The 22,740-nt window shown below is 54.3% G+C and overlaps 1 protein-coding gene across 1 annotated transcript in view; it reads left to right on the forward strand.

Annotated features, from left to right (window-relative positions):
* RNF212 (ring finger protein 212) overlaps window positions 1-7,514 on the forward strand; it is a 28,503-nt gene extending 20,989 nt beyond the window's left edge. Inside the window, exons 9-12 of the mRNA XM_053578095.1 lie at window positions 600-663; window positions 2,842-2,911; window positions 6,630-6,709; window positions 7,189-7,514. Coding sequence (XP_053434070.1) covers window positions 600-663; window positions 2,842-2,911; window positions 6,630-6,709; window positions 7,189-7,223 — 249 coding nt within the window. The 3' untranslated portion in view covers window positions 7,224-7,514. The remainder of the gene's footprint in view (window positions 1-599; window positions 664-2,841; window positions 2,912-6,629; window positions 6,710-7,188) is intronic.
* The last annotated feature ends 15,226 nt before the right edge of the window (window positions 7,515-22,740 follow it).

Genomic DNA, 22,740 nt, shown 5'->3' on the forward strand with positions numbered 1-22,740 from the left:
TCACCATTGCTGGGTAGATGGAGGATGGGCACAGTGGGGCCTGGCACATGCAGCTCTGTGAGCACTACTTCCAACCTGTCAGCACCTGGATTTCAAAGTAACAAAATCAGTACACCCAGATGAAGAGTTACCCAGGACTTCATGTTTTCCAATGTCAGCTGGGACATCTGTTTACTTTTCTCTCTCTGGAAATTCTTAAAAATAGATAGTGGAGCCCTGCACAGGACAGTGTTTTAGGTCCTGGTGGATCAGAGTACCCCCGCCAACCTCGGTGGGCCAGCATTCCAACAGCAGAAGCAGGAGGTGAACACGGAGCCACACTAACCAGGAATTTGTCCTGGAAACAGGATCTCAGTGAACATGAGGCCACAGTGTCTCCTGCAATCCCAGCTCTCAAGAGGCTGAGGCAGGAGGATCACTTAAGCCCCGGAGTCTGAGGTTGCTTGCCATGGTACTCTATCAGGGGCAAGAAAGTGAGACTTTGTCTCAAAAAAAAAAAAAAAATTTTTTTTAAAAGGTGAAAAAGAAATAATGAAATTCTGAATCTCATAAATGGCAGCTTTTTTTTATAATCAGTTATTTTCTTTTTGCCTACTTAGCCTGAGGGAGCAGCCGGCCCAACGAGAATCTCTTTGATTAGTCCACCTCAAGATGGACACATGGGTAAGTAAAAGTTCTTGCAGCCTCACTCCAGATTGATACATGTATGGGTCGAAGTATGTTCTGGGGGCTGGGCATGGGGGCTCATACCTGGAATCCTGGCCTTCAGGGAGGCTGATGAGGGCGGATTCCTTGAGCTCAGGAGTTTGAGACCAGCCTGAGCAAGAGCGAGACCCACACCTCTACTAAAACTAGAAAAACTAGCCAGGCACTGTGGCGGGCGCCTGCAGTCCCAACTACTCAGGAGGATCTCTTGAACCCAGGAGTTTGGGGTTACTGTGAGCTGTGATGACATCATGGTTCTCCACCAGGGCAACAGAGTGAAACCTTGTCTCTAAATAAATTGTGTGTGTGTGTGTGTGTGTGTAGAGTATATATACTCTGAAAAGTCAATGTTGAATCAAAACTGTCAAAATTTACCCAAGTGTATGTTGTCCTTCAACCAACAGCTGTAATCTTGCAGGGAGAAGCTCTGAATGAGCACAGGGGAAGACTGGTTCCTTTGTGTTCTGTCCCCTCTTGGTTGTAAACAAACTTACTGTTTGAGTTTTACTTACTGGCAATTGGCTTTGGGTTGCTGATGTTTCAAAAGTGAGTCCCCCAACCCCAGCTGGTTTTCCCCTTCCCCACCCTGGGCTAGGAGGGCCCCAGCATGGCTCTCACCCTGTGCCCAGCCCCTTCCTCACCAGGGGAGCAGCTCCGGGGCCCCTGGCCTCACCCCACAAGCTGGCTGTGGGCTGGGAGCCTGAGCGGACACCCCTCTCTGTCCTGTGCATGGGACATGCTGACCTCAGAGTGCACATTTTCCTGATGACACGTCACCTGCACCTCACCGTGGCTGCTTTCTATTCCATCCCAGGGACTGTCCATGCCTGCCTCACCGTCCTGGGATGTGTCAGGATCCCAGAGGCTCACTGGGATAACCACTACTGTACACAGGTGTCTGTCCTCACTGGATTGCCCCCAGAATACATTTCTAGAAGGCCACAGGGAACACAGAAACTCCCTTAGCTTTTGAAGTATGCTGATAAGTTACAAAAAGGCCACCTTGTTCCCACTGCCTAGGCTGGAATTGGCTGGTCAGCATTAGTTTGCAGCTCCAGAGTGCAGGGCTGCCCTGCTACTTGCACCTGGCCTGGGGCACCTGGGGCAAGGGACACGGCTGCCTGGAGTGTGAACCAGGGGGAGAGGGTAGCATTGCGTGTAGGCTCTGGAGTGGCTGTTTTTCACACACAAGATGCTCACAGGCCAGTTGTTCACTGTCTCTAGGAATCAGTTATTCTGGCTGGCTGTCCAGGACCAGCTAGGCCCTGATGGGATCAAACTGTTGTAAAGCAGAAAATGTAAAAACAAAATCATACAGTTCACCTCCCTAGTTCTCAGCCATTCTTCAAGGTCTTTTGAGGGTCACTGTGGTGCCACCAACAGGCAGTGTCCTCAAATGGCCATACTCCCACGGGCAGGGACATGATCCCATCAGGGATGCAGAGCTGCCTGTGCTCAGGGCTCTAGCCTGGGCACTACTAAGGTTCCACAACAGGCAGGGCACTGGTCAATCTGATGTTCATGGCATGCAGGGTCAATGTGCTTTTGTGCAGTATTGCCCCACAACAGAGTAGACACACCCCATTTTCACATTTCGAGGGAAGTGGATGGAGGGAGTGAACTGTAGGAGGAGCTGAAAGGACCTTGCAGGTGCTGCTGCCTCCAGGCTGTCCCCAGAATAACAGCAGCCCAGGCTTCCCTCCACATGTGGCGTTTAGTCAAATCTCCAGCCCTCTGCTGGGCTCCCCTGCATGCCTCAGGTGGCCACAGCTGCCTGTGGAGGGACAGCCCCCACCCAGGGCCCACACGTGGTAGAGTGGAAGCCCCGGCCTGAGAGCTCTGGAAGTGGGCCAGACTGATCAGTTCTAGTTTCCAGGTCTTAATATCAAACTGCTGATTTATTCAGAGGGTTTAAATATTTTCTATGTTGCAAAGGTGCAAAAAGTTTTGTAAAAAGATCAAAATGTAAAACAATTGCACATCCCTCACATGGATTCTTCTGTGGAGTCAGGAGTACTCAGGGGGCCTCTCACTGCTACTGGTGGGGAGGGAGCGGTGGCTGCAGAGACCCAGCAGGTCTGAGTGGCTTCCCAATGTGTGTTAACATGAACTACATGTGTTCTGTTCCCATCACAGGCAGCATCTCCTACCGGGGCTCTCAGAATCTCAGCCTGACTCCCAATCAGAGCATGGCGAAGCCTCTCAGGTAGCATCCTGCATGTGACTTCTTAGCGACAGGCGCTAGGGAAAGTGAGACAGTACAGAGCTCACCACCATCCAACTCTCCAGGAGGAACTGTGGCTAAAACTTTAGCTGCTTGCTTTCTAATGCTATTTTTATGTGTTTTGAGGTTATATTGTAAATATCTCTTTATATTTTGCTTTTTTGTTTTGGGGGGTTTTTTGAGACAGAGTCTCACTCTGTGTTCCTGGGTAGAGTGCTGTAGCATCATAGCTGAAACTCTGGGTACAAGTGATCCTTTTGCCTCTACCTCCCAAGTAGCTGGGACTACAGGTGCCCACCATAATGCCTCTCACTCTTGTTCAGGCTGGTCTCGAACTCCTGAGCTCAGGCAGTGCCTCGGCTTCCCAAGTAGCTGGGATCACAGGTGTGAGCCCCAGCACCCATGAGTCACCACACCTGGCCATAGTTACCTTTTTTGAAACTAAGATATAACTTAGATATTTGCCTTGTTGCTAAAATCTCCAGAAGAACCACTTAATGACTGCCTGGTGCATTATCCCAGGAACAGAGCAGGTCCAGCTTGTGGTTTCCATAAAGGGCAGGTGGTAAATGTTTCTGGCTTTTTGAACAGCTGCACAGCAGTGCCCTTGAGGAGGCAGTGGGCAGTGTGTCGGGGCAGCTGTGCCTAGGGCACTGCATTACCGTGGGCTGGGCCTGCCACTCTGGCTAGATCCCAGGCACTTCACCATGCTACAGATGGCCCACACCCTCTGCTGTGGAGTTGAGCACACCCCAAGTGTACAAAGCTCAGGGGAGCTCTCTAAAAGGCAGACCTTCCCTATCAGCCCCTTACCTAGAGTCCTCGGGTAGTTTCTAATGCTTGTGGTCAAGTCCACCCTTGGCTACCCACCTCAAGCTCTCCAGCCTGCCCTGCTGCACAGTACCCTCAAATCTGGAAGCTCCACACTGTCTCCCTAGCGAGGCTTGCGCATTGGCCCCAAAGATCTGCCCACTTTATCCATTTGCCTGCTTTCACATTCCCTAAGGTTGGGGCATGTGTAGTCACTGCACCCCTACCCCACACTTGACCTCTCCTCTAGCCACTGCATGGATGGACAGCTATCGCAAGCAGGATGGGTCTTGGCAAGACAAAGAATGAGCCTGGTTGTATATAAAGCTGTCTGAGGTCTTTGAAAAATGTACCCAGGATTTTCCAGGCATGGAGATTCACACCAGTAATCCCAGCACTCTTGGAAGGCTGAGGTGGGAGGATCACTTGAGCCCAGGGGTTTGAGACCACGTTGAGCAACATAGGAAAACCCCATCTCTACGAAAAAATTTCAGAAGTAAGTGGGGTGTGGTGCACATCTGTAGTCCCAGCTCCTCAGGAGGCTGAGGCAGGTGGTTTGCTTGAGCTCAGGAGTTTGAGGCTATAGTGAGCTGTGACGTCACCACTGCATTCCAGCCTGGGTGACAGAGTGAGACCCCATCTCCAAAAAAATGTCTCCAGTATTGTGGTACCCAGATGTAGCCAGGTGATAGCACAGAGACCACAGCCTTGAAAGGAGAGTCAATGACAGTGCCCAGGACAGGCAGAAGGAGCGAGGAGAGTTCAGGGGCAGCCACCTTCACTGACCCAGGGTGAGGTGGGCAATGCACAGCCCAGGGGCCAATGCCCATTTGTCCACTGCAGTGCAGAGCAGGGGAACATTGGCTTGCCATGTCAAGTTGGTGAATAAATGGTTGAGGGCTCTGGATTGATTGGTTTGAATGTGAAAGGCCTGTGCACAGGCAGGGCCTTTGTGCCACTATTTCTAGAAATTCCTGGCCCAGGGAGGAGCAGTGTCTCCAGGACTGGCAAGGCCCTAGGATGTCAAACCATCGTAGAGTGCAGACAGTGAGCAGCAGGCTGCCAAGGGGTGAAATACAACTGACACATAAAACTGCAGCCTGGGTGCAGCCTGTAGGCGAGGTGTGGGCTGGACCTGAGATGCCGAAGTTGTCACCAGGACAGTGTGACCAGAGCATGAAGATGGACAGGCTGGCCACGGGGGCTTCTAGAACCTTCAGAATCCTGAGGGTGGGACCTGAAAGGACCCCAAGGTTAAGGGTTGAGCAGAGGGCAAGATACAGGTTAAGATTGAGGAAGATCAGGTGGGTCCACATGGCAAGAAGGGGCTGGGCTTGCTGCACAAGCCAAAGGGTTGGGGATGGGGTCACAGCGTGTGTCTTAGGTTGTGTAGGCAGGTCAGAGGTCAGCATCCTAGATTCCACCCTGTTCCAACCGCGCTTCATACTGACACTGGCCCTGAGAGGAGCTGTGGACTGGACCTCCTGACTGCCGCAGTCACCACACAGAGCAGGGCTCAGGGGAGGGCCAGGACATGACAGCCTCTGTGAGAGGTTGCCTGGCCCGGGCATTCAGAGGGGGTGAGGATGGTCAGCACAAAATAGCATTATCCCCAGGCCTGCAAAGATACCTGCAACATGTGTGATGTTATGTCTATTGAATTTGTCAGGGTTCCACCACTGCAGATGCCCTACAGGGGACGGTCACAAACTCCAGCACACCAGTGTCCAGGTGCAGCGGGGAAAGGGGCCTCTCCCAGCCTTGGAAGCTCCCAGGCTGCATTGCCTTCCCGGGCCCCAGCCACCAGGCCACCGCTCAGCATCTCTGGCCTGCTGCAGAGGCAGCACCTAGGCTAGTCTTGACCAGCTTTGGAGAGCAGACACCGTAAGTGTGTGGCAGGGCAGATATAACTTTAGATATACTTGAGAATGTGTTTCTGGAGTAGTTCAGAAATTCAATAATGCTCACTTTTATAATTTTTATGGATTTTAAATTACAGTGTCAACATTAATCATACTTTTAAAAGCATTTACAGGATATCTTAACTGTAAAAAATACATATTTAAAGTAATGAGCTCTTTTCTCCAATTTTTCTTATTTGACATTTGTATTCTCAATTTCTTCAACAGCGAAGTAATTTCAAAGACAAAGTTAGCATCTTTATTACGACCCTCAAGCTCCTTGCAGGGCCTGCGCACAATGGGGGTCTGTGCACGAGAGGGGGATCTTTTAGGCTCCCACTCCCTCAGCCAGCACCGGCCCCGCACATGAGACAGCATATGTAACTGTGCTTTTTTCTTAATGACACATTTAAGTAATATAATTGAATAAAGTATTTTAATGACTATCTGGGGTAGCATATAGATGATATGTTTGAAACTTTGCTCTTAATGCCTTAAAAATTCCTTAAAATGGGGCAGCGCCTGTGGCTCAGTGAGTGGGGCGCCAGCCCCATATGCCAAGGGTGGCGGGTTCAAACCCAGCCCTGGCCAAACTGCAACAACAAAAGAAAAAAAATAGCCGGGCGTTGTGGCCGGCGCCTGTGGTCCCAGCTGCTCGGGAGGCTGAGGCAAGAGAATCGCGTAGAACCAAGAGTTGGAGGTTGCTGTGAGCCGTGTGACGCCACGGCACTCTACCCGAGGGCGGTACAGTGAAACTCTGTCTCTACGAAAAAAAAAAAATTCCTTAAAATGTTCATGTTTGAGGCAAAATGAACACCCACCAGCTGGTTCACTATTAGGCTGTACAGTTACAACATTCTGGGAGACGGAGTCTGTTGTGTGCGGGAGCCCAGACAGGAGTGTGTGCACATGCCACGCACACAGGCCACTCCACCACATCCTCACCTTACCTGTCCTTTGCCACATGCTTCTGTTTACCTGACACTCAGGTCATATGTGAAGTTGTGTCCAGAGACAAATTTTGGACCTGAACTCAACCTGCAAGTGAGGCCTCCTCTTCCTCTCTCAAGTGGGAAGGAGACTCTGCTGGGCAGGAGACTCTGCTGTGCACCCAGGTCAGAGGCCTCAGACCCCACCTTTCTCTCACTGGTCAGGACTGCACCAGACTGGAAAGGAGATTGTGGGGTCTATTCTAAACCTTTATATGATATTTATATATGGGCCAGGCTGAGCTGCGTTGTGTGTGGTCACCTGGCCACCAGACACCTGCCTTGAGGTTTGTTTTCTTGCAAGTCACTGTGTAGCTGTGGGTTCAGAGTTCAGTCATCAGCCTGGGCCCAAGCCCCTCCCTGGCTGAGTGCAGCCTCACTGGTGCCCACCTACTCCACAGGGGAGTTTGCATTCAGGCAGTTTAAGACTCAGTTGATGCTCAAAAGCCCTTCATTTACCTGAAAATTGTCAGAGAATGTTCTATGTGTTATATCTCCCTGGGCTGGTCTTACGGCAGTTAAGTGCAACACAGATGGGGTAATTGCCACTCCTTTCCAGAGGCAGAGCTGAGGCTCCTTCAGCTGCACATTTAAGACTGTGTGTGTGGTGCACATGCCTGAGGACACCACCGCCACCGCCAGCCTCCCAAGCATCCCGGGCCCTTGGACACCAGGATGCCTGGGCTACCAGGTGAAAGGCCCCACACCCTCCACCCTCACCATCCTTGTCCTTCTGGATGGCATGTGGCATATGCTTGGCTGCTGCACTGTAAGTTCACTCTGTCCTGACAATGAGCACCGTCAGATGCTGAGAAATGTCATGGTGATGAAGTATTCTAAGTGGGCTCCCAAATCCCTAATGATATCTAAATGTTTTTCTCTGTGCGTGTTATGTGATACGTACATGATTATTTCAAACTTTGAGATATAGGCTAAATGTGAAATATGAGCAATAAAATAGCTTTTTAATCACGTCTTCCTCAGGCTCCTGTCCCTTTGGTTACCTGGCAACACACTCAGCCACAGCATTGGTTTTGGGGCCATGGGGTGATGCTGTGAGGGGTGAGCAGAGGAAGCCCTCAGGGCTGTTGCTTAGGACTTTTGAAATGTCTCCCAAGACAGCATGACAGTGGCCTTTACCTCTGATCTTCTGTGGCCTCTCCCAAGGTGGAGTGCTAGTCTCCTGAGGGGAAGGGGATTGATGCACGTCTAAAATCTCATGGTTTCTTCCATTGCTTCACCTTGCTTTGTTGACATAAACTTGCTGCCATAATTTTAGCATTTCATGTTTTTTATAACATTCTCTGACAATTTTCAGGTAAATGAAGGGCTTTTGAGCATCAACTGAGTCTTAAACTGCCTGAATGCATGCTTCCCTGTGCAGATGGGAAGGGAGGGGCTTGGGTCCAGGAGCTCAGCCTGGCCCATATATAAATCTCATATAAAGGTTTAGAATAGACCCCACAATATCCTTCCCTGCACTCAGCCATGGAGGGGCTTGGGTCCAGGCTGATGCTGAACTCTGAACCCACAACTACACAGTGACTGCAAGAAAACAGAAACCTCAAGGCAGGCCCCTCCCTGGCCGAGTGCAGCCTCACAACAGTGCCCACCCCCATCCACACAGGGGAGGCCACACACAGAGAGAGCGTTGCCAGCAACTATGTGTAGCAGGAGATCCAGAAGGGCCAGCGAGCAGACATAATTCTCACTGTGACTTTCATTTTTTCACTAAGCTTCTGAGGTTTGAGGGAAAAAATCTTTGACATTAAAGCTGATGTTTATGGACAGGAAATGTATACTATTGCCATTCAGAGGAATTACTCTGGAATGGACCAGCCAGGAGGAATGAGATGCTCATTTGATTGATTAACGTAGCCAGAGTCAATGAGTTATTTCGGGAAAATAGTATAAATCTCAGGCGGTGCCTGTGGCTCAAGGAGTAGAGTGCTGGTCCCATATGCCGGAGGTGGCAGGTTCAAACCCGGCCCTGGCCAAAAACTGCAACAAAGATAAATAAATAAATTCAAATTTAAAAAAATAGTATGTCTCATTCAAATTAATCAAACTGTTTCCTCAAAGATGTTTGCTATAGCATTGCTAATAGCAAAATGGTCATCTTGAGTGGTGTGATAATGTGACAGACTAGTGGGCTGGAGTGCAATCTCAGAACTCCTTCCAGGTCCTTCCTGTGGGAGCAGGTGCCCCACTGCAGTGCATCTCAAGGGCACCAGGGGGCGCTAGACCAAGCGAGCTAGATTGAGGTACCCACGGACTCAAGTCACCTGCAGACTTGCTGTCTGCTCTGTCCCACCCAGATTGTGTCTGTAAAAGCATTAGATGGAGAAAATTGCAAAAACAAAGTGGGACGGAGAGGTGCTTCCCAGCAGCCACCATCAGATTTATCTGTGGATTTCAGGGAATGTGGCTTAAGGATTTCAGGGAATGTGGCTTAAGGAAACAATGGGGGTGTCCCCAGAAGTGTGCCTCTTGGAGTATTCTTTGTGGAATAGCGCAACAGTGACCCCAAAAGTAAAGGTGTGGACACTCAACATTCAGGGAAAGAACATAGGTGTTAGTGGCTGTCATTCTGTCAGAACTGTCATAGGCAGTAATGCAACCTGAGCCTTACGTAAAATCTTTTTTAGAGATGAAGTCTTGCTATGTTGCCTATTTGGTCTCAAAGTCCTGCTCTCAAGTGATCCTCCCTCCTTGGCCTCCCAAACTCCTGGAATTACATATATGAGCTACCACATCTAGCCAGGTGAAGTCTTTATACTATATTTTCTTTATTTCTTTTTTTATTTTTTTTGAGAATCTCACTCTGTCACCCTGTATTGAGAACTATGGCATCACAGCCTACAGCAACCTCAAATTTCTGGGCTCAAGCCTCCCAAGTAGCTGGGACTATAGGCACTTGTCACAGCACCCAGCTAATTTTTTTATTTTTGGTAGAGGCAGGGTCTCACTCTTGCTCAGGCTGGACTCGAACTCCTGAGCTCAAGGGATCCTCCTGCCTTGGCCTCCTAGAGCACTGGGATTACGTGCCCAGCTTTATACTGTATTTTTATTTTCACAAGTAGTGTAAGCCTCTCGAAATGGTCACTAAGAATCACACGCAAATTGTGAATATAAAATAAGACTAACCATAAACTTCTTAGGGTGGCTTAGTGTCCTGTTCTTTTTTTTTATGTGTTATGTTCAAGTGTGCCCATTAGTGTTATTTGTACCTTATATCTAATCCATTTAAACTTGATGCACCGTGTAGGACAAAATAAATATTCAAAGATTTATTACCATCATGGTTTTGCACCTGGAGCCCTGGGGCTGACCTGCACCTTCAGTCAGTGTCTTCCAGAACTGTTTCGGTCTTTCAGAATTCTTATTTGATTGGGGCCAAGTCCTTTGTTTTGATTTTAATAAAAATGGAATCACTTCAGGCTCTGCAGACCTGCCCCTTTGCATGGCATGAGCCCTCCGGTAGCTTAGGGAACTGGAACACAATTGCACACTCTGCTCTGGATGGACATGGGATGCTCACCAGCAGTGGTTTTCCACAAGGAGCCACTTTGCCCATCTGTTTTGCACTCACTGGCAGAGCCACGTGGGGTGCTCGGAGGAGCAGGAAGCCCTCTCAGCTCAGTGCAACAGCAGAATGACCTGAGGCTAGGCTGGGGGTGTCCCAGCAGAGCCAGGAGGCCTGTAGGGGCTGCCCTCAGGACCCCTCTGCCATCCATTTGCATCAAGGAACACCTGTGGCCAGTGATTCACAGAAAGAGAGGTCTGCTTGGCTCTGAGTCTGTAGGCCGGAGAAGCCCTAGTACCTGCTTCTGGTGGGGTCCTCGGGGGCTTCCACTCATGCCCAAGAGGAAAGCAGAGTAGACATGTCGCTGGCGGGAGGGGGCCAGGCCCCTTTAAGCAGCCACTCTTGGAACTCACTACTATGAAGCCCCACCACAGCAGTCCCACCCTGAGGGAGCCAGAAGGGAGCAGGGGCTGGGCCTAGCGCTGGGGGTAAGGAAGCCAGCACCTATGGCGAAGAGAGGCTGAGGGGACTCCTCACACAGCTCTGCCCTGTTGCTCTGTCTGTAGGACTCAGACTTGCCTCCATCACACAGAAACTTCATTCTTAGCTGTGAATTTTCCATGGATGAATAGTATAAAGTTGGGTGTTAACTTACAGTTGCCAAATGTGTTTTTCAAAAGTGAGAGACTATCCAGTGAGCACCATTTTCCTAGCCCAAGTGAGGTGAAGCGTTGTGAGTGGGCAGCTGAGGACCATGGGGCTACCCCAGGACAGTCTGGACCTCAGTCCCAGTGTACAACACTGTGCCCCATAGCATGTGGCAGCTGGGGTGAGACTAACCTGGGGGCCTAACATGGGAGCCCAGGACCCTGAGATCCCAAACAGGCCGCTGCAGGGGAGTCAGGAGCCCCTGACCACCAGCATCAGCAGAATGAATTTTCTGGAAAGAACAATCCAGAAAGCCCCAGGATGGACAGGAGGACCGAGGAGAAGCTGATCTCTGGAGGTGGGTTTGGCCAAACTGGCTGCAGTGACCTCCTGCCCAGGACGTCTCTGCTGACCCACTGGGGGGCCCATGCAGCCAGACCTGCCTGGATATAAATGAGCCCCTACCCAAGTCTCCCGGCCTGTCAGTGGTCCAAGCAGGAGCATCTGCCGGCTGCAGATCAGAGGGGCCCTGTGCCCTCACTAGCTTCCTAGGGGCCACACCCTGATGCTGACCAGACCTGAACCCCAAACAGACCAAACCTGGACCACAAACAGAGGTGTGGGGCTGGGTAGCAAAGGCGCAAAGCTTCCCAGGCAGATGAACACGGCTGGGAAGCCATTGCCTCTGGGAGGACAGAAATGCTTTCAAACCCAAGCTGTTGTAAGTATGAAGAGAGGTTTTGAACTAGTTTTCTTTTCAAACTGAAAGGAAATTCCTAAAATTCTTAGGTGGTAAATCCAAGACTTTGCACACGGACTTCATGTCATGCTGGATAGAGCCAAGGTGGAGACGCCCGTCTGTTGGGAAGTTCTTGTGGGAGGTGATTCCAACCCCCACCCAGGGAGCTGCTGCCCTCCCCAGAAGCTCCACCTTTGCCCCTCGGGCAGCACCCACATCCTTGCCCCACATCCTTCCATCTGTGCCTCAATCTCCAGCACCCAGGAGGCATCCCTGTGCCCCTGCAGAGGGACAGCCACTGTCACAGATTCAGCTCCTTGGGCACAGCTGTGCTGCTTTATGTCATTTAAATCACATGTCTCCCTCAGTCAGAAGGAGCAGTGCCCATCAGACCCCAAGACCCTGCCCTTGCCAACACCTGGCCTACTCACCCCCAGTCTGCTCCAGGCCCCACCTCCACCCACCACTTTGTCCAATGTGGGCAAGCAGGAGGTGGGAGGAATGTCTACCCAGGGATTGGTGACTACAGAGATCCCCCAGGGGGTGGACTGATGCATCAGTGAATGGCTTCAAAAACACAAGCCATGAAAACCCTGGAATTAGGTCTAAGCGTATTGATAGGATTAAACCCCCAAATACAATGCTGAAAGAAAAAGGTACGGCAGTGGTACGTACCTGAACTTTAATAATAGTAACAGTACTAACGGGCACACCAGAGACAGGTAACCTGGGTGGTGAGTCATCTGCACCTGTATAACCTTTGTTTTTAGGAAACATGGCAAAATATTCATACCTGCTAAATCTTGGTGGTGGACACAGAAAACATGGGGATATGCAGAAAATAGTATTTCAAAACAAAAAATAAAAATGTTAAATAAAATATTAGCTGTAAGATTTTCTCTGTTGCAAACAGAAACCAGCTCACTGCAATGTTTGTCCCATGGTTAAATGCAGATGAGGGCGGGGGCCCCAGCACAGGCTTCAGATGTTTAGGACTGTGCATGCTCACCCACTGAATTGGAGACTCAAAAATGGCTAAACTAGTGCATTTTATATACTGCATATATTTTTTAACAACAACAGGAAAAACTTAAGGCACACCATGAAATTCACCTTAAAGTTGCTCATGTACAAAAATACTGTTTTCCCTTTTAAAACATAACTTACAGCCCTGTTAAGTGCTTTTGGAGTCCCATCAAACTCCTCTTTCCATCAGGCTCTTGTGGAGAGCCCCTGGCTCGAAGGCGCTTTCCTGGTGACAAGAGGCTGCCCAGCATCCCCCAGTCTGGGGCTCCTCACCCTCACTTCAGCTGGACAGGCCTGATCCGAGGCAGTGAGGACTTTGGGGACTCTGGCAGGACTTTCTCCCTGCCCTGCTGTTCTTGAGCCTGTCAGTGGGGATGTGGAGAGAGTTGGGAGGATGACGTGCTGTCCATCCTCCCCAGGGCCAGGCTGCCAGGTAAGGCAAATTCAGGGAATGGGCCAAGTGGAAATCAGAAAAGCTCAGAATCTGGCCCTGACCTGCTTTGTGGGATGGGGGCTCATTTGCCCCAATGTCTTTAGGGCCTACGCAGTCTTGTTCGGATGCAGCAGCATGTGGCACACCCCTAGAGATGGGCACTGGGTCTGGGAGGCCAGCAGCAAGAGTGGCTGCAGGTCCCACACACTCTGGGCTGGGCTGGGGCAGGCAGAAGCCCCACACCAGGCTGGGTGGTGGCTGAGCTGCCTGCAAGTGGAGAGCAGTGCCAGTAGGGGGCTGTTCACCATTTTTCCAAACGTGGCCAGGCGTAATCCTCTTTATTTGGAAAATTGCTCTCAGGAGAGCCTGTGGGACCTCAGAAACACGGAGCAGGCTCAGGACTGTGTTTCTCTGGCAGATGCAGATGTGGGCTGTGGCGCCTTAGCCACGGCCCTCAGAGCCCCAGGCACCTGCCCTGGCAGCGGGAGTAACAGCTTGAGGGACCCTTGGAGCAGCATTTTTCTCAAGGGTGGGGAACGTGGGCTTCAAAAGCTCAGAGGGGATGGAAAGAATCCAATAATTGGCACGAGACCTTTGGAAACCTCAGGAATCCATTTTCAGGAATATCCTTCTTCCTTCGCAGAAGCTCTGAGAACTGTGCCTCTGCTGCACGGGGCCGGCTGGCTGCAGCTCACCCTGAAGGCTCGGTCCTCAGGAGCACTCACAGGGGATGGAAGCATCTGGGGAGTGGAGGGGGCTGTCCTGGGAGCAAAGATGGGCGCCACAGCCCTGGAAAGGGAGGGACCAGGCACAGTCCACCTCCTTGCCCACTGGGGCCACATGGGGGCAGATTTCTGTCTGCAGGAGCCCTGGGCAAGGGGTCTCTCAGGCAGAAGAGGTCCTTGATCCAGGCAGGGATGTCCCACAGAGCCATGACAAGCAGGGTGTGGCACGGAGCAGGCTTGGGCCCAAGGGCTCAAGCCCCTGTGGGTCCCTCTCATGCCCACACCTCCGGCTCCTCTCTGCTGGCCCTGGGCTGGGCGAGGAGCCCTGTGAGTCAGTGCTGCCCGGCAGGGCTTTGTCACTCCCACAACTTGCGCCTGGCAGAGGGTTCCCCCTGGGGCTGACGCAGGAGGAGCTGAGTGACAGGCCTGAGTCATCACTCAAAGACGCTGGCGGTCATCAGAGGAGTCCAAACAGATTTGAGGGTGTTGGAGAAGGTGGGAACTCCAGGGAAGACACAGTCCTGTGGTTGCAGCATAAAGGAAACTGAGGCCTGCCTCTCCGGGGTCCATCCCTGCCCCAACCCCCCTGGCCATGCTGTCCTGTAGAATGAGACCCAGCCCCTCATGCCCCTGGGGACACATTGCACGGCCCTCCTCAGACCTGGGCACTGGATGGGGAACTGGGCCCTGAGTGTCTCTGGGCAGGTGTCTGGTGTGCACATGTGTGACGCAAGTGTGTGTACTCATGTAAGATAGAAGCCCCTGCCCATCCCTGCTTGGGGCATGCTCAGTGCCCGGGTGCTGGAGGCCCAGGCAGGTATGAGGAGAGACCAGTCTTCAGACTCCGGCCACAGTCTGAATTGGCCACTTGGCTCTCTCTGGCCCCAAGCCACTGGGTCCTAACTCCTGGTCTGGGGCCTCAGGCGAGTATGGCTGGTGAGCAGAAGGCCCCTCCCATGAAGCAGGCCTGACTGGGCAGGGCCGTGTGGCTCCCCAGCCCCAGTGGTTCCTCGCTGCCAGCCACTTGTGGGGCTTCCCTCTGGCACAGGAGGTCTCCCCCTCACACCCTTTGCACTTTTAATGTATTTGCTTTGTCCATTTTTCATCTTAGACCAGTGTTTTTAAACATTTTTTTATCTCACAGCACACTTGAACCTATAGTTAAACTTCCCTGGCACACTTTAATTATGTTGATAAAAATATATATATATGTACTGGCCAGGCGTTGTGGCAGGTGTATTCCCAGCTACTCAGGAGGCTGAGGCAGGAGGATCGCTTAAGCTTAAGAGTTTGAGGTTGCTGTGAGCTGTGACACCATCGCACTCTACTCAGGGCAACAAAGTGAGACTGTCTCAAAAAAAAAAAAAAAGGATATGCTTACTATGCTTTGAACTTCTTTTGAAAAGAATTTGATCAATGATCTTTAAAAATGTTCACAGCACACCTAAGATCCTCTCACGGCACACTGGTTGAAGATCACTGTCTTGACTGAAATTTGGCGGAAAAACAATTTGCCGTCGTCCTTTTCTGAGCCGAGACCCCTCTGAGGACAGACTGGCTGCTGATGGGAGAACAGCCCACAGCATCCTCCTGCAGAGCTCTGCTGTCCTTACAGCTGGCCATGGACCCCCACTCACAGTAGCACAGAGTAAGGTCCTAGTGCCATGGTGGGACGGTAAACACCTGCTAAGCAGTGACAAGAGGGGCATCGAGACAAAGCACCAAGTGCTGCCAGACCTGGGCAGGGGTCCCCTGCCCACGCGGAGTCCCTGCTGGGATCACCCTGAGCCCCCTCCTCACCCTGCCCCATGTGGGTAGGCTCAGGCCTGGGGCACGAGCTGAGATCTGAGACTTCCAGGACCTGCTGCAGAATCACACCTTCACAAGACACACGGGAGGTTCCACCAAGTGCACCTGAGCAGCCAGGTTTCCAGGCGCTGCAGAGCTGGGCACCGCCATGTTGCACGCATGTGTGCTTCAGTTGGCCAGCATGAGCAGGCCAGTGGCCAAAGGGGCCATGTAACCAGGCCTGGATGGCCCGGAACTCACTGCTTAGCTCCAGCCCTGTAGGACCAGTGGCCTCTCCTGCTCCCTGGCTGCAGCTGGACTCAAAGACCTCACAGCCATGAACCCAGTCTTTGGGATGGCTCCCAGGTGTTTGGGGTGTTAGAAGGAGCTTCCCATAAATCTGGGACCCAGGTATCTTTACCTTGTGGGCACTTTGTCATTCTGCAAAGGGGGGCAGAGCTCTCCATCTTCCCACAGGACACAAGCTAGCCCTTGAGACGCAGGTGGGCACAGGCCCAATCCTGGCTCAAAGAGAAGCCTAGTGCGGGCAGGATGGTCCCTAGAGGAAGCTGCCTTGGGACCCTCTTCCCTGGGATACCGGGACCAAGGAGACTGTCCACTGGCTGAGGCAGAGCAGCATATCTTGGCTCCCTGCTGTGCCAAGGCACTGGGGTCACCATGTGTACACTGTTGCACACACTGTGCATCACACATATGCACAGACTTACATGTGCATGGACATAGGGTGTGCATGTGCACATTCTCTCTCATGCATGCACACATGTGTACAGTCATGTACACACACACCCCTGCTCTGCAGTACCAGAGCAAAGTCAGGGTGCTGAGCCTGGAAGCAGGGTCCACCCTGGCCTTTTTGGTTGGCCAGTTAGGCCAGGTCCAAGTGGGGGTGACCTGATGTAGCAGCAAGGGCACAACATGAGGTGGGACTTAGGACGGCTCCTAGAGGACAAGGCCACCCAGGGGCAGGGCTCTGAGATGTGACACAGGATACTTTGTGATAGCCTCTCTGACTCCTGGGGCGTCCCTGGACCTGAGTGTCCATGTGTCTGCCCCAGGCATAGCCTGCCATGCTCACTGGCCGGCACCCACAGCAGGTCCAACAGGAGCAACCACGTTAGTCTGCTGAGCCCTGGCTTGGGAAACTGGATATATTTGCAATTTTTAAGAAGCTTGGAGCCAGCATTCACAATGGGGATGTTTTTCCAGTGGAAACTGTAACCTGAGCCCAGGATATTCCCACTTGCTCACACCACAAGATTCCGCTCCACACTGAGGCCAGCGCTTGCTGCATCCCCCACACACCTGAAGCCCCCACAGCTTGTGGGCCCTGGGTATGGAGGCCAGGGTCACAGAGAAGTGTGGGAAGGGCAAAGTCAAGGGGCAGGAGGCAGGGGTGCAGCTCTACCAGCCCACTCAGCACCCCACAGTGGCGTAAGCTGGGAGGGCAAAGGAGGTCCAGGCTCCAGATAGGGGCAAGACCCTATGCCCAGCAGGCTGGGCAAACCTGTGTCTACATGTTCCTGGGAGGATGGCTACCCCACCCCCAGCCCCAGTGCAGGCAGCAAACACCAGAGACCCAGCCTCAGCTGTACAGCCTCCCTCATGCTCAGAGAGCATCTGGGAGGCCAAGGGCCCCACTGGACTTGGTGGGTGTTTGTGCAGCAGTCACATGAACTGTGGCACTGAGTAGGCTATTGGGGAGACTCCCTGGGTGGGCTCCCCCGCAGGTCTGTCTGCCCAGCCCCCAGGCAGTCTCACCCTAGCCATGAGGCCCTTCCCCAACCTGAGCAACATTTGCTGCAGGAACTGCTCCAGAGGAGGCCTGGGCCCAGTTCATGGCAGCCAACAGGAGGGGCGGTGGGGAGGGGACCTGCTCACACCCACCCTACACCAGGCCCCAGGCCCCTGCCCCTGCCTACCCTGCTGACAGCTTTTTGACCCAAGCCATGTCATCTGTCTACCTCAGAGTACAGCTAGTTCCTTTCCAGGCCCTGCCAGAGCCCGGGGTGAGTGTTGCAGCCACAGCGGGTGCGTCCAACTCCAAGAGATCCTGCCACATGCTGCCCGCCTCCTCCTTGGGCAGGCCCCACACAGCACCACCCCGGGCACCAGCTGGCCCCTGGCCATGTGGCTGAACCTGAGCTTCACGGAGCTTCTGGGTGGGCTTCAGGCCTGGCCGTCCCAGAGGGTCCAGCACCCTCAATGAGGTCTGGGGCCCAGGGTTGGCCCAGGTGCTCCTGGCTGGTGACATGTCCACAGAGTGTCTGTGTCTCAGTGGGGACCTTACCTGTCTGGGTCAAAGCCAAGCAGGGGTCAGGACCCTGGCGCCAAGGAGCTGCAGGGATTGCCTTTCAGCCTATGCCTCCTCCCTGCTGCACCCTTGCTTGAGAGACCCCACCCAAGACCCCCTCTGAGAAGCCTTATGGGATATGGGCCCAGGGCACCCCCTGTGCCCACAGTACGTGTACACATACGAACATGCAAGCACACACATGCTCACAAGTGGGTTGCACATGCATGTATAGGCAGCACATGCACATGTAAGCACACACACATGCACACAGACACAGACACCCACACACCCATCCGTGGCAGAGATGGTAGACTCCAGAGTGCTCTAGACCTGCCTGGGCCCTCTGCACTAGGGAGAAGGGATGCGGTGCTAGGGCTGGTGGCACCTGGTGAGGGATGCACAGAGATGGGTGGCCATCCTAGGTCCTGTGGGAGGGATCCAGGGAGTGGCGAGGAGCTGAATCCTCCCTGCCAAACACTGACCCACTCCCACTCACCTGAGCCAGGAATGACTATGGGGGCTTGTCCAGAGCCAAGGAGCCAGAGGACAGAGGAGGAAAGACAAGGAGTGGGGCAGATAGGGAGGGACATAGGGTGAAGTAGAATGGGGGTGAGGAGAGTGGGGTGGGAGATGGGGATACAATAAGGGTGGGTATGAATGAGGAAGGGGCAGTGGTGGGGAGTGAGTTGGGCTTAAGTCCAGGCCAGGCAGGTGGAACCTCACCCAGGCCACCTGGGGAGGAAGAAAGGTGGGTCCAGGACTGTCTCTGCCCCTGAAGGGTGGGGAGGCCTCCATGGCACACCCTACCCAAACCTGGGCCCTGACCTTCCAGACTCCAGACCATTTGGGAGCCTGATGGGACAGCCATGGAGGCTCTGCCTGTGCTGAGCTGCAGAGCAGAGGGGCAGACAGCCCCTGCTTCAGATGGAGCAGGGCCCCACAGCTCCTCTGCTGGGCTGGCCCTGGCGGCCAGGGCTGTTGAACAGCGGGGGCGGGGGTGCTGGCTGGCGGCCTCAGGTTTCCTCTTGGCCTGCAGGCCAGGCGGCCTCGGGAACAAAGGGTGTATTGTGTGGCATTCAGGGCGCAGGCAGGCCCTAGGCCTGAGAGCTCCTGGCTGGTTGCTCCCCCACAGGACCCTATGGGCAATGTTTGTGCCTGGTCAAGTGCGGGTCCTCAGGCCAATGCCCATGGGCTCCTCAGACGGTCTGACCCATGGCTTCTAGGGGGCAATCTCCACATCCCAGGGGCACCAACTGAGGGTCGAGCCCTTAGCTACCACTTGCTATCCGTGGCTCCTGGCTCAAGGGTGTCCTGCTCAGTGTCCTCCCTGCTTGGGCCCCTCCAGGACTGCCTCACCCTCCACCACCCTCCCTGCTGTGTACCTGTGGCCAAGCCTCCTTGGCCCTGAGCATCCAGGGTACTCAATGTTCAGTGTTGGACTTTAGGGGGCCAAGGGAGCTAATGGAGCCAGGTCTCAGCTCCCAGTGGAGCAGAATGGCCACAATGCCACTGGCATAGCCACACCACATGGCCCCCAGTATGAGCCCAACAGCTCTGGGGTGACTCAGGCCTCAGCCTCCAGCAAAGGACAGCTGGAGGCCTTCCCACCGGGCCAAGCTCACAGCACAGCCCTCCTGCCACCCACCCACCCACAACCCCACACCCCCACCCACCCCCACTATTGGTTTGGCTGTGGCCTTCAGAGGGGCTTTATGGGCAGCTAGCACGGCCAATGCCAACTGTCTGGGAGGGTCTCCAGAAGCAGCAGTAGGGGATGGATTTTGGAAGAAAGAGAAAAAAAGAGGAAAAAACTGTGAACGAGCAGCGTTTGCCTATGAGCCTGGCACCACCCCAGCCGTCCCACCCTTCCTGGTCTGGGCCAGGCTGAGGTCCTGGGTGGCTGTGTGCTCTGGGGCAGGTGTGGATACCCCTGCCCTGTCTGCGCCCTGAGCACAGGTGAAGACACGGAGGTCACAATGGCCAGGTGGCTGTTGGGGTCTTATGGGGGGTGGCAGCCCCAGGACTTGAGAGCCAGAGCCCAGTCAGGTACAGGCTACACCAGATGACCACTGGCCATCAGAGCTGACCACTGCACTTGCTGCCTCCAGGCGCAGGGCCTACATGGGTTATGGGGCCTCGTGGGGTTGGCAAGCTGTCCACTCCTCTGAGAGATTCATGGGGCCATGATCTGTGGCCACCCTGACCCAACCTGCCAGGAGGGCGTATAGTCTCCTCCATCACTGTCCTGCCCACAGCCAGGTGCCCCCCATTCTTGGAGGTCCCTAGTGCTGCAGGTTGGAGGGTCTCAGCTGAGGGCATCCCAGGTGAGTGGGAGCTGGAAGAGCTGGACTCAGTGGTGTCTAGAAATGAGCGTGGCTGATCAGCCCCACTGCCCACCCCCAGCCTGGTACTGCAGACCCCAGACCCTGTGGGCCCCTCTCCCCAGCCTCCCTGCTACAGCCCATCTGACCCCCCACCAGAGTGGCTCTGCCATGGGGAATAGCTGGGACCCCATCTCTGCCCCCTCCATTCACTCTCTCTGCTCTGCTGACCTCGCTCCTCCCCAAGGGGAGCCCTGCCCCAGCCCCAGGTAGCCCCCTAGAGGCAGATGGGAACTCACAGTTAAGCTCCCCCTTCAGCTGTGAGGGCCCAGACCTACCCACCCCCACTCCCACCCCCTTGACTTGGGAAAAGCCTGGTGCCACCCCTTGGCCAGCTGTTGGCAACTGTCACCACCTGCCGGCCCTGGGCCAGATGCTGCCACTATCTCAGCAAGGGCTGGTGGGGCAAATAGCTGCCTTGAGGCTTGGGGCCCTCCCACAGTCTTTACCTGGGGCTATAGCAAACCCAGTTGATACCTGGGGGGTGGGCATCTTGCCCAGTCTGGCTGCAAAGTCCTTCCTGCAGCTCTCTTACCATACCCCAGCCACACTGAGGGCCACTCCCCTGCAAGGGCACATGCCTGGCATGACCAGGCATTACGGGCAGCCTGCTTAGGGTGGTTGGTGAAGCTTAAGTATAGTGCCACCAGCAGGACTGGCCTTGGGAGCCAGACACCCCAGGAACCACATTGGGCCAGGCAAGGGGCTGCTGGAAAGGATGTAGCACTGGGTTAAGCCTGGGCCTGTCAGGCAGCCAGCTCCAATGCCTGTCAACATGGTCCTTCCCTGATTCCAGCAGTGCAGCGCTTTGGTGCCTGAGGGCTGGGGGCATGGCAGGACCTGCCTGTGGCTTGGAGCCCAGCTGTGGACCAGAGTGTCCCCAGAGCTGGTCTGTGGCATGTGGAGGGTGTCCAGCTCCAGGTGCTTCCCTGGGGCTGTGCCTCCAGGTGGGCCACACGGCCAGAGGCCAGACCTTGGGCTCAGGATCCCCTGTTTCCCTCTTGGGCTCCCCCCCATCCTAAGGGGGACTTCATCCAAGCCACTGCAGGGGCTCAAGGAATAGAGAAGCTAGTGATGACCAGCAAGGGCCCCTGGTCAGCACCCGAAACATTGCTTTCCTTAGATAGTCCTATGTGGTGGATCCCAGCAGCCACTGGACATGGCCTTCCCTGCCCCTTCTGACACCTGCTTGCCTGGGAACCACCATCTGCTGGTCACACAGGAGGGATCTGGCTGGGCACAGCCCTCCTGGCCACCTCACTGGCTTTTTGTGATGAGCAGCCATAGGCTTGTCCTCCCAACTTTGCTGGGCTTGACTGATCACTGTGGTTTTCTCGGACATCCGAAAAGCCCCTGGGAAGGGCTGCATCCCCGTCTCAGGAGACCCAAGCTCCACACATACCTTGCCCACGGGATCCTTGTCTGCCCAAGGCCCATGGACCCTGAACAGCTGCTTCACCAGCGGCCCAGCCCCAGGCCCACCGTAGCCCCTGCAGTAGACACTGCCTTAGCTAATCCCAGCCCATGTCCCATAGCCACGTCAGCTGTGCGGGGCATCCCTCCTGTGTCCCTCTTCTAAATCCTGGGTTTTCTCTGTTCCTGTCCTGAATGCCTGGCCCATCTCCTAGCCCTGGCCCAGCGCTCAGACCCTCAGGCCCCCAAGTTGGGGCCACCAACATCCCCTCATCTCTGCCTCACACTACCACCCCTTCCCTGGGGACCAGGCTCAGGCCTCCCCACTCTGTGACACCTGTGGCCAGTTATGGACACCTCTTGAAAGTCAAGAGCGCTGGGGCGGGGGGGTCACCCTTGATGGGCCAGAACTTGGGCTGCTGGGCTTCACAGGGGAGTTCTCACCACCACCCAGCACCTGCCTACTTCACTTCTGTGCAGCACACTAGACCTGTGCCCCCAGCCCTCCTGGCCTCCCACCTGTGCAGGGGATAGAAACACGGTTTCATCCTGGAAATAGTACAGGATGGCCAGTGTACCCTATGTGGGGAAGGCCTGGGCCATAGGTGTCCACAAGGCCCCAACTATGGCAGGGTCAGGCTGGAGACAAGAGTAGGGGAGACATGGAGGGACCCAGGGCTTAGCTGGGCTAGGGCAGCAAGGAAGAAGGGTCTGGAAACTGGGAGAAGGAAGGGGAGCCCACCCACCCCACCCTCCTAGGAACCCTGAAGCCCTCCTGCCCCGGAGTCTCCCACCCTCTCCCACCCCCACACCAGACTGAGACCAGGCGTCAGCCTGGGCCCATCCCGTCTGGGAAACATCTGTTGGTCACCAGCTGCCTGAAGCTCCCACTCTGCCTGGCTTCTGCAGCCATCTAGCACTCAGGTTGTCCCAAGGTCAGGACAACACTGTGGGGCTTTCCTCAGACACAGGTGGGGAGGCTGGAGGAGGCATGTGGAGGGCCCAGGCTGGGGAGCTCTCCTAATGCGATCCAGAGGCCCCTTGTCACCTATGCTGCCAGGCAGGGTGACTGGGGCCAAAGGGTGCCCTGCACACCAAAAGGCCTTGGGCTCCTCCTA

Source organism: Nycticebus coucang, chromosome 23 (genome assembly GCF_027406575.1).
Source record: "Nycticebus coucang isolate mNycCou1 chromosome 23, mNycCou1.pri, whole genome shotgun sequence".
NCBI classification, from domain to species: Eukaryota; Metazoa; Chordata; class Mammalia; order Primates; family Lorisidae; genus Nycticebus; species Nycticebus coucang.